General features: G+C 36.9%; 1 protein-coding gene across 1 annotated transcript in view; it reads left to right on the forward strand.

The window, feature by feature from the left end:
- The window catches only part of LOC106682193 (cytosol aminopeptidase), a 37851-nt gene that overhangs the window by 10913 nt on the left and 14291 nt on the right, over window positions 1-12647 (forward strand). Inside the window, exons 2-4 of the mRNA XM_014422918.3 lie at window positions 9270-9385; window positions 10504-10550; window positions 12414-12550. Coding sequence (XP_014278404.1) covers window positions 9270-9385; window positions 10504-10550; window positions 12414-12550 — 300 coding nt within the window. The remainder of the gene's footprint in view (window positions 1-9269; window positions 9386-10503; window positions 10551-12413; window positions 12551-12647) is intronic.

The raw sequence follows: 12647 nt of genomic DNA on the forward strand, positions 1-12647 counted from the left end.
AGCCAGCAAGTTACTTATTTTTTTATTTTCCGCAGTCAAAATATCAACGATACAATTTACAAGGAAAACACTTGGTTTGACCACTGATACAAATGGCTTTCATGCATATTTCTCACAAGCTTACTATATTAAAATACAAGAAATAAATAAATATGTAGAAAATTTAAATACTAAGTATTTTTATTTTTCCTATTGTCACATTGATTATTTTGTAGCCAGATTGCATTTTGAAAAATCAGAGATCATTTCGTAGATCTGAAACTCGTTGCGTAGGTTTATCAAAGTTGGATTGCAAAATATATTCTGTGGTTTGAATATTCAGATTAGATTTATATGTACAGGGTTTCCTGTAAGTGTTTACCAATATAACAGAAAAAGTCTGGAAAGTGAAATTCTAATAGACAAACAAGGGTTGTTATCACAAAATAAGTGTTTCATTGTTGCGTCCCTTTCTTTTCATTATTTCTCCAAATAGAACAGTCAAGTAACTTAGTTGGAAAAATATTTGTACTTCTAAAATTTATTCTGAAACGTTTCTAATTATAATAAATTTAAAGAATTATTTATTTATTCTTCTATAACTCATTTTTTGAAAATTCAAATCTCACAACAGTTGTGGATAATTACAAAAAAATTATAACATCCAATAAAAATATTTAAAAAGTAAAAGCAAACAATAGGCTGAAATCTCACGATTCAGGAAATATTAATATTAATTATTAATACTAATTAGATAGTACCTAAGAGAAAAAAAAATTAATGCAAATTATTTTCAATATTAGTGTAGAAATAAATAATAGCAGAATACCAATATAAATTTACTGTGACTATTTTCAAATTTAGGTATTGCTATGAGAAAGTTAGTTTTAGCAGCCTTGAGTAGCCGTATCGTTCCAGCCGGTAATCACCTCAAACGGTTTCCATCCATTTGTAAACAAAAACGTATTTTTCTCTTTACGATCGCTGTATAAATGCCATAATTCACGGAATGTCTCATTGGTTTCAGTGAATGGTTGTGCAAGTGCCTATAAGGCCACATTTTTAAAAATTTATCGTTAACTCATATTTTTGCATCTTGTTTTCCTTATTATTGGATTGGTGCTTTTTAAACCTAATTTCAGTAACTTCTATTTTCAAAAAACACAAAATGCACTTTACAGATCCGAAATCGGACCATCCGTTCAGGAGTAAATAGAAAAGTAAATTCTGGTGCGTCCCATGAAGCGGTACATTTAGCCTTAACCTGATGCAAGCTTCTCCTCTATGTGGATTCCTTCCATCTCACTCACAATGGTACCTCGGGGTAACCTCACCTCGCTTTGGGACGCATTAATTAACTTCACCATCACATTTCGTTTCTTAGGAGCCACCACTGCTCTGGCTGTTCTGGCAACTCCTCCTGGCAGGTTGACAGAGTCAATAAGGACTTCCATTCCCTCGACCTCTCCTCTGATTCTAGCAGGAATGATTAGCCTACTGCTTGATGGCACGATAATAGTTTCTTTAATCAGCGCTATGGCACGTTTCTGGCCCTCCTTCCTTTGGTCATACGATGTTTGCACAGAGCACTGGGCAGCCTGAACTGTCCCGTTCCCAACATCGACGCTCGCCACTATCCTACTAAGCACGTCCATCCCCAAGATTCCATCAGCACCATGTTCAAGGGGCGTGATTCACACTTCTTGTGTTCAATCATGGAAGAACCGACTCCGATTGTAAGCACCTGCTTTCCAGCAATGGGTCTCTGTACTCTGGTGACACCTGTGATGGTACCCCTCCCTGCCGATTCAATAGGAATGTTTGGAATAGGTTCATCTAAAAGGGTGATATCAGCCCCGGTATCCACTAAGACACTTCTTTACTGGTCATTGAACCGAATCACGATTATTAGTGGAGCATGCTTCCTTGTATCGGAGAGTGCCACCCCAATTTTACATCTCTTTGTCCCGGTTCCTGAGGCTGAGGCCTTCACTCGGAACCCCTCCCGTTTAACGCTTTCTCGTCCTGATCCCTCTCTTTACACCGTCGCCGAATGTGCCCAAGCTCCCCCCAGTTAAAACATTTTATACTGGGACTGGGAAGCTCCAATCGATGGCCTATCTCTCCACACTTATGACAACTAATAGTTTTCCATCGTTGGCAGTCCCGCATCCAATGCCCCCATTCACCACATTTAGGGTAGGGCGTTCTGGGATTCCTCTTATCTGCCCAGCTGTCCTTCTGCTCGTAATATAGAACGCTTCGTGCCGGGACTCGATCACTATGCTCAGCGTACGGGATTCTCTGATTTCGGCAGCCACCCCTAGGAGTGACTCTACAGACCGTTGGGGACTCTGGTGCCTCCAGACTAGCCGTTTCCCCTCTTCGGAGACAGCAGCAATCCGGTTCGTCTTCTTCGATCTTAATTTGTCTAATATTTTTCAGCTCTTCTACTTCCATCTCAGATGACATCCGCTCTGCCATCACCACCGCATCTTGTAGGGTATTAGCATCCTGACCCTTTATAAAACGCCGAATAGGGGTCTAGGTTCCCAACTGGAACATTCCTAATACCACTCTGTGCATCACCGCCCTGGTGCCTTCTCGTTGTTCCTCTGTAGGCAAGTCGTCAACTGTGAACGCCAAAATACCCGCTTCCTCATACCGGTCGGCATAAGAGCGATAGTCCTCCCCTACTTCTCTTTTCAGTTTTAATAACGTCCTCATGTCCGGTAGTAGGTCCCGTCCCTTTTAGAACCTTTTTTTAAAGAGGTCCTTCACTTCCTTCCAATCTCTGCATGCCCGGAACTCGGTTCCATGGATCCGTAGATATTTCTCCGCGGGTCCTTTCATCTTTGACAAGAATACCTCCTTCCTTTTCTTGTCGTGCCACCCACTCCGACAACCAACCCTTTCAAAACTTTCTAAATAAATTTCAGCATCGCCAGGCTTGATATTTTCACCCGACAACTCTGGAATTTCCTTAGTATATAAGCGAACCCGGATTACAGGTAACCGAGTTGACTTCTCCAAAGAAAATTTGAGTTCGTCATTCTCCAATTTTAACTGAGCGATTTCAGCACGCGGTTTCTCCAGTATTAATTGCACCCTCAACTCCTCTCTCTTTATTTTTAATTGTTCTTCACTCATCGTTTTTAATCTTTTTTCCCCACTTATTTTGCCTATATATAATTTTTATTTCTAGATAGTTATTCACCCCACACCTGACACCAAAATGTAGGGGGCTAATAGTTTTTTTAATGGAAAAAATAAGAGAGATGAAGAATAAACAATACCATCAGATCTCAATATTATATTACCTTAAATACACTTACATTATTGGTTAGACAATAATTACAATCATAAAAGAAAAGGGTCCCTCACAACTCAGGAGTCAATAAGAGTTTATCCAGTCACATACGCAAAAAACACAATTAATATAGCTTCCACTAAACTGGGACAATTATACACACAGGCACTAATATTATCACCACAAATTGAAAAACAAAAACAAACCTACTCCCGCTCTCGCTCGTCAGTGTTGCCCACGCAGTGTTGCCATCTCACAGTTATCAACAGAAATAAATTATTTATTTTGTTTAAATAAAATAAATTGTATCCAATTTAAGTCTCAAAACACTCATTATTTCTTTAAAAGTTCAGCGTTAATTGCCCTATTTTGTCACTCTTCGCATTAATATTAAAACTTTAAATCACAAATCAATCTTATTATCACATTCTTATCACAACCTTATAGTGACAATGAGGTTAAATTGATTTGTTGATTTAAAGTTTTAATATTAATGTGAAGAGTGACAAATGGAAGGATTGATATCTGGTTCGAGATAGATCGGTTACACATGGAACATTAATCTCTTAATGGATGATTTTATTTTTGAGTAAGTAAGGAGTTGTAAGGACAAAGCTCAACTGCATATGTCCAGATTGGCCTTATTATAGTCATGTAGATCAATCTTTTATAATGAATCGGAAGTTTAGGCCGTTTGTCTAGTACGTGCTTTTTCCTATCTTTTCAGTCTTGTGTGAGTATTCCAGGTTAGTCGTTGTTGTCCCAGGTAACAGATATGTTCAACAGGGGTAAGAGCAACACTATTAAAGGATACTTTTGGGCAGTAGGTAGATTCACTACGAAAATTTATTAATTAATACGAAAATTAAGTTATTTATTGGGTTATATAATTGTATTTTATATTTTAAAAGTAATAAACATTTAAAAAAAAAATTATTTATAAAAGTTATTGATTTTTCAATGAATTTCAAGAGAGAAAGCAGGAAGGGGGGAGGAGGTTATATCATCATCATCCCCCAATAATCTGAAAATCCGAAAAAATAAGAAATTTTAAATTTAATATAATTTTGGTTAAACATGATTCAAAAAGGTTTTTATACTCAAAATTTCCTTTAAACGGTAAAAATAAAGGTTATTTTTTCCATAAAGTTTTAGAAAAAGCACAAATTTCAGAAAACATTCCCCAGATCTGGTGTAAGTTTAGAAATTCGGTCAAAATGCTTGGGAAATTTTGTATTTTATCCCATCTCTTTTGTGCCTTCGAATTGCAATCCCTGGGAACTAGAAAAACCTACCTAAATTGATGAATTCTTTATTTCCTCGATGTTCTTCTCTAATACATTATTTATCATTTGAAGTTCCTTTTTCGAAAATCTCTAATCTATTTCCATATTGAAATTTCCCTGCACTCTTAAGAACTACTTATCCCTTCACGGTAAAAGTAAGGAATATTAAATTTATTTTATTGAAAAAAAAAACCTAAGAGCTCTTGGAGTTAATTACTGCATAATTTCAGTATTAAAATATCTCAAAATATTTGCCATCAGCTAATGGTGATGTTACGAATGCAAAATTGAACTGTAATAATTCGCTAAGTAATAATTAATTGAAAAGATATCTTGACTCACCATAAAAAAATCACCACTAATTTAATATTTTGTACACATTGGTTAAGCTATCAATCAGTGGCACTTGGATAATCGTAGCGATCAGGTAAGTCTTGTTACCCTCTGCAAGAAAGAAGACCACAAGGCAACATCAAAGGAGTCCCCAACAAGAATAAAGCTGCTAGAGAAGAGCAGGACCAGAAAAGACGTGGCCCCGCCAGCTCCAGTGCAACCTAAGAGCCCAGTAGGAGAGTATAGGAAGACACCTCCTTTTCCGGCCGGATGGGAGGAACTCCAGCACCGAAGAAACAGCAGCCAGCTTCGGCGATCAGTACCCCTGACTTGCCCGTCATCCATCAACTGTGCGCCCGCATGGACCAATGGAAATGATTCTCGCTCGTCATTATGATTGAACATCTACTGATAAACTACAATATCAGAGGCCTCTCACCGAAGCAGGCTGAAATCGAGTTTCTCTTGCAGCAACATTGACCTTCGGTAGGTGCTGACACCATGCTCTCCACCTCGTCACGCATGTACTTTCAGGGTACACCGCATACCGAGAGGTCTGCTCGCCCGGTACTCGCGAGGAAGTCTGGATTCTGGTCAGAAGGGACATTCCGTCAAGAAGCATCCCGAACCCAGAGGCAGCGACCGAAGGAACTCATCTAGTCACAGTGGACGTACGGCTTAAACACCGTTACACGTTCACCTGTGTCTATAAGAGACCTCGACCTGATCTCATGAACTGTTACTGCAACACTCCCAGGAGATGAGCCGGCATGTTGTCCTTGGGGACTTCAACACCCGGCACACCGCCTGGTTGTGTAGCAGTAGCAATCCACTGGGTATCTACATCACCAAGACCAGTTTAGCTCTCTTCCACCCAGGAGTGTACACCTTCAGGTATGAAGGCCGTCTCGTCCCTCGTGCACTTCAACACTCGATCTGCTCCTGACCAGATACATGTATACGGTGTCTGACTGTCGAGTGCTGCCCTACGGACCGTCGGACCTCCGGCATGTACTCTATACGTTTGATGGTACACTCGCCACACCACGGGCGAGCAAATACCTACTACACAAAGCCGACTGGAAAGGCTACAGATCGAGAGTTATTGAAGCACTGCCAACGATCTAAGTGGACATCATCACCACTACTATCCAGGAGGCAGCCAATAGGAGCATCCCAAAATTCTCTCCCCTCCCGCCATCAGGAAGCCACCGAAGCACATCCTCACTCTGATAGGCCAACGGAACAACTTACGCAATATCTTCCAGCGCTCGCATGACTACGGCTTGAAACCGGCCATCAATGCGATGACTCGGCAAATAGCCTCACTCATGCCTGACTGGAAGACTGCGCTCTGGCATGACCAGATTCGCAGAACTCACGATGACCATCGAAAGTTTAGGAAGTTGATCACGACATCGCTACCAAGAGGAGGACAGTACATCTGACTTCTGGGAACGATCTGATGACGTCTGAGGAGCAGGCTGCTCTCTTGGTCTCAAGCTATGCAGCGAAGGATGCTGAGCGGACGGCTAGTGCTCCTCCACCATCACCTGGGAGGCCACCGAGTCCAGTTGAGAAGCCCATTTTCTCCACTTACAGCGAGCTGGAGTCGGTACTTCGCCGCACCAAGGGAAATAAGTCATCTGGGCAGGACGGCATCCCAAGTGTACTATTTCAGTTGTACTCTTCAGATGCTTCCCTGGAAGGGAAAGGCTTGGTGAAGCCTTTCTGCTGAACATTTTTAACTCGTGCATGCGGATCTCGTACTTCCCAGCTGCCTGGAAACAAGCGATCGTAGTTCCGCTACTCAAGCCTGGGAAGAAAGGTGACCTGACCGAGCACTACCGCCCGATCAGCCTCCTCTCGCACATTAGCAAGGTCTTTGAGCGACTCCTACACCGCCACCTTATGGAGCACTGCAGGGAAGCCGATGTGATACCCCCGAACAAACCGAGTTTCAACGATATGTTTCAACACGTTGCATGCGAACATCACCTGGTGAAACTCCAAGCGCGCACCAAGAGCGGATGAAGAATGATAATGCTAGCAGGACTGCATTCAGGCCTTTGAGAGCGTTTCTCACTCGCTTCTGCTCCGACGACTGGAGTAGTTCAAGTTCCCTGCAGCTCTATGCCGACTGATCGGAAACTTCAGAAGACCATTTGTGGTTAGAGTTGGTGAGGACTTATCTCCTCCGGTCCCTACCACTTGCGGAGTCCCTCAAGGCTCTGCATTGGGTCCTCTATTGTTTTGTCGTTTTCACGGCACCAATCGCGCCCCTCAAGCATCCAGAGGCAATAGTAGCAGCCTATGCTGACGATATTGGGGTCTATGCTTCCAGCGTGAGAGCGGATCGGGCCCTCCACCATGCACAAACCGCTTCAGCCACCATCATAGCCGCACTAAAAAATGACGGCATCAGGGTTAACCCTGCAAAGACTGATGCCCTAGTAATGTCCTTTCAAAAAGGGCAAGAAGTGCAATCTACCTCAGCGGTTCATCGTGGATGGCGAGGGTCGGAAAATCTCTAACACCATCCTCAACCTTGGCGTGATTCTAGACAGGCATCTTACTTGCTCTAATCATGTCAGGGAGAGGCTGAAGCTAGCCCGGCAGAAATCAAAAAGGCTCTACCACCTGCTTACCTCACAACAGATATCTCTGAGATTAAAATTGCAAATATACAAAGCAATAATCTGCCCGACTCTGCTCTATGGTGCTCCACTTCTGCAGCACCTCTACATAACTACGTTGTCCAAACTGCAGAGTTTCCAAAATTCCCTCCTTCGGCGAATAATCAGAGGAACAACACTCCAAAGGGCCAAGAACAGCATCATACGTGAGGAGCCCCAGCTCCCTTCTGTGCCGGAATTTATAGGCCGTAGGCACATCAAATTCTTAGATGGGCTGAAAGCCTGTGCCAATCCACTGTTTCGAGAAATCGGCCCTCCATCGAGACCTGGGAGATGGCAAAGTACCGTCCCCTTGGTTGACATGCTCGCCGAGGGCAGGGATTCTGGCTCTGCAGCCTGAATCTAATAAAATAAAAAAGCCAGCAGAGTGGTCTTTCCCCACTCAGTAAATAAAAACAATAAATTCAAGGTAGAAAGTGCCATAACAATAACCCCCTACCAACTCTTGCTCTATCCTAATAATACCCACGGGTAAAAATAGGAAAATAATTTGTAATTTGTAAACGTTTTATATATACATATAGTTGTTATATATTGTAGTGGTACAAATAAAATAGGAGGGTAGGAAAAAAAAGAAAAAAAAAAAAGGTTAAGTCTTGTCTCACGGTACTAGAGATGTGCAGTGACAGGTTCATCACAGGATGTAAACTGAGAGGTATTCATTTAGTGTTGTGTTGGGGAATGTATGTATGTAATAAGATATTCGCTTTAGATTCTTACAGGATGGATACTAATTTATGTAGGGTATAGGCTTACAGACCAGAGGTTTGGCAGTTGGATAGGACATACCATTACCTAAGCAGATAATTCCATGATTTATTATTATTTTTTTCATTCAATTCAGACTGGATACTACCTTTTTTTACCAATGGTACTTGAAGGTATAAGGTGAAATACTTATCGTGTTGTTTTGATGTGTATATTCCATATGAATTCTATTAGAAATATTTGTAGTTGAGGGGCCTCCTCATGTTGATTAAGCAAAGAAGAGAAAATAAAACAGTTAATATTTATAGACAAAAGATAATGTATATATCTTATGACTTACATTCCTCTACACAACACTAAATAAATACCTTACAGTTTACATCCAGTGATATATCCATCACTTCACCTCCTGTTTAGCTTACCTTATCCACATGAACATGCATTGTCCTGGCCTCCTGAAGTTAGAGTACCTGGACCTACTATACAGAGTACCTTGGCAGTACTAATCCACTGTGAAACCTTACCTATTTCCAACGTTACTTTTTCAATGAAAAACACTAATTAATCAAAGAAAAAATAGTTTTATTTTAGATTAGCCTATTTCCTTCAAGTTCCAGAAGAGTTTGCACTTCTAAGAGAGTTTTTTATATTATAATTTTCCTTTATTCCTTTATTTTCCGGTATTCAATTATATAATTTTCCTTGAATTGTTGCTAGTATGACCTTTTTTCCATCATGAAAGTTGCCTTAACTCCAGCCCTAATAGATTAATTCCACCTCCCCTTGGCCTCCTTTCATTCTGTATTTAGTCATCTCCTCACTATTCCATTTTGGTCTATTCTTTGGCTAAATCGACTACACAATCTTCAATTAGTGATTGATGCTATATTTTAAATAAACGAACTGTACCAATATGACCAAGAAACATGAATTTAATTAGTACAATTCTGTTTTCAGAAAGGTTTGGTGTTGGGAGCTTATGATGGCTGTAATCCAGGAGAGCTTAAATTCACAAAAGCAGCTAAACTATTTGATGATAAAATGGGAGGGAAAATTTCTGCACTTGTAAAAGGGTAAGTTGAAGAATAACCAGTCAAATATCAATTATTTAGGATGATGAAAGGATTAGCCTTTTGTTATTACACATTGCTAATTGACCATGTGTAATAGCAAAAGGAAGATGGTCCGGGTGAGGTCAAAGAAAAACTCAAAGAGTCGTAAATTAATTTATTAATCTATTAATAAATTGTCAAAAGTATTTTATTATTATTATTATTTAATTATTACATTTCACTGTACAACTTTCTAATTTTTCATTTACTTTTTTCATTTATGTTTACATAATTTTAGTGCTTGTATCTTTTTTAGCCCTGCAGCATGGGATGAAATGTTGGTTCATAATAGTTTTACGATTATTTGAGTTTTTCTTTGAATATCTTCCTTTTATTACCAAAAATTATATTTGTTAGCAGCTTGAAACATATTTTGTTTTGTTTTCACCATAGATTACTAATATACAAGAATTAATTTCGTTTGGGAATCTCTTTGCAATATTCATGATGAAACATTGCATACCATTATTTAGTTAGTTACCATTATTAATAGTCATTATAAAAACTGAATCTTAGACTATAGATTAATCTTACATGAACAAATTAACTGTTCATTGTTGCTTCCCATGTGAAAGATATTTTTTTATATCAAAAAATACAATAAGATAAAAATAAAGTTGGAATTGAAGCTATGATATCCTTTTTAAATATTTAGCAAATATATTTCAGTTATATTAATCCTTTACCTGTGTCGTGTAGTCTCTGGGAATCTAATCAACTATATACTATTTAATAAGTTCCATATTTGTTTACATAAAGCACACCTTTTCCTAAAACTATATCATTATATTGTTTATAATATCATTTTTAAAAAAAGTTTTTAATAGTAATACAGAGGTTTTTTTTTACTTGTACAATGATATTGCTGAAATTTAAAACAGGCAATGAAAACTCATCCGACATTAAAGAGATAATTTTTTTTTTTTACAATGTAAAAAAGAAGCAGTAGCTTAAATATAATTAAAAGGTTGTGAAGTTACATTTGTCATGTTGGAATATGATTTGTTAACAGAATCTCACTCCATAGTACAGCATTAAAAAAACAGTGAGCAAGTTTTTAATTTATGCACTTTTTTCAGAGGCGCTGGCATCTCAAAAGGAACTGCTCAGGTCTTCACTAATTTAGGTTTGCAATTTGTATTACCTCATTTAATTGTCTTTATAACATTTAATTGTAAATTGTTATTGGCATTAGCTTATTTAATTGTCTTTATAACTTTTATTGTAGATTGTAATTGTTATTACCTTATTTAATTGTCTTTATAACATTTAATTGTAGATTGTAATTTGTATAACCTTATTTAATTGTCATTATAACATTTAATTGTAGATTATAAATTTTCATTTATTTGTAAGGAAAGAGAAAATTTTTAATATGCTATCATGTACATTTACTAGTTCTTGTTTTTATTATACTATAATATTTGGATTAGTTCTTATTCATTGTTTTGATGATACACTACTAACATTTTTTATAAGGAGAAGTTGGACATTGGGGTGAAGAACATTAATAAGCAAATATGAGAAGATGGTTGGGTGTGCGGTCAGGGAATAACACAAATAAGTTAAAAAAAACTTGCCGTTTTGGCCAGAATTTCTAGCCTTCATCAGGCTAAAAACAAAAAACAAGATAAAACCAGTGAAAAAAGGATATATAGAATGATTAAAGTAAATAACTGTACAGAATAAATATAGATTAAAATAATGTAATGAAAGAAGCGGTAAATAAAAAGTTTATATAGGTAATTGAATATGTGAGTAAAATAACATAATTAATGAAATAAAAATATGAAGTTATATAATGGAAAGAAACAACGGAATAATTAATTTATTAAAAAAGTAACAATTTTTAATTTTTTTTTTCTCCTATAGTTTATGTTCTTATATAATTTTTAAATCATTCGTCATCACCCTTTTATTCTTAAATTATTATGTTTACCCTTCGATGTAACTATTAATGTATTCTTCATCTTCTGGTAGTTTTATCATCTCTTTTAATGTACTTTTAAACTCAGAATTTTGCCACTCACACCACTGACCTTTACTTGGATGTCCGTTGTCTTCCAAGCAAGGTATGTCTCAAATTTTGTTCTATTTTTTCTTATCTTTCCGTTACACCCTTCTCACTCTCTATTATTTTCTTATTCTTCCTTACCCACATTATAAGTTTTGTTCACCATATATATTATATTGTCATATTTTCTAATTAATTCTTTGTCTTACTTAACTTTATATTTATAATCTTTATTCTTCTTTTTTTTTTACTTACATATTGTATTAGTTACATACATTTTCTTTCCATAACTTTAATTTTTAAATTATTATTATTAAATTAAATTATTGATATTTCATTATTTCCTTGTATTATATAACTTTATATTTATATTTATTAGTTATATTATTTCACTCACATATTTAATTACTTATATATATGTTTTATTTCCCTCTTCTTTCATTACTTTATTTTTATCTATACTCATTCTGTACAATTATTTATTTTAATCATTCTTCATCATATATCCTTTATATATAGGTTATCTTGTTTATTGTTTTCAGCCCTGATATGGCTAGAAATTCTGGCCGAAACGTTAGCAAGTTTTTAAAATTATTTGTGTTAATCTCTGACCTTACCCCCAACCGTCTTCTCCTCATATATGTTATCCATGGTCAACTATCTTATTATTATTATTAATAAGTAAAATTTATTATTATTTTTTTTTTTAGAACAAATGTTTTGAGTTAAATTTCATTGCTTCCTCAAGGTCACAAGTGACGAAAGTTTCATAAAGTCACCCAGATAGGGTTTGAAATAGGTCCAAAACATTGTAACTCCATAATAATAAATTGTACTTATTAATGTTGTTCACTTTATGGAACTCACCCTCTTTCCATCGCTGACCAGGTTCTCCTTGTATCAATCTACCGTCAACTCTACACACACCAAAACTAACTTTTTATTTACGATAATAAACCACCTTTTCACTTACAGGTGATGAATTTTATTCTATTGCTGTGGCAGGATTAGGAGAAGAAGGGGCAGGTTATAATACCTTAGAAATTCTTGATGAATGTAAAGAAAATATTCGATGGGCAGCTGCCACTGGTGCTAGAGCTCTACAAGATTCAGTAATGATAATATAAAATATTTCATCCCCAATAATTTTATACTTGAATGGAAGAAATTAATTTTAAATCTTATTAAAATATTAGATTAATATTTATA

The sequence above is a fragment of the Halyomorpha halys genome, unplaced genomic scaffold, assembly GCF_000696795.3.
Source record: "Halyomorpha halys isolate HHAL.00 unplaced genomic scaffold, Hhal_1.1 Scaffold394.1, whole genome shotgun sequence".
NCBI classification, from domain to species: Eukaryota; Metazoa; Arthropoda; class Insecta; order Hemiptera; family Pentatomidae; genus Halyomorpha; species Halyomorpha halys.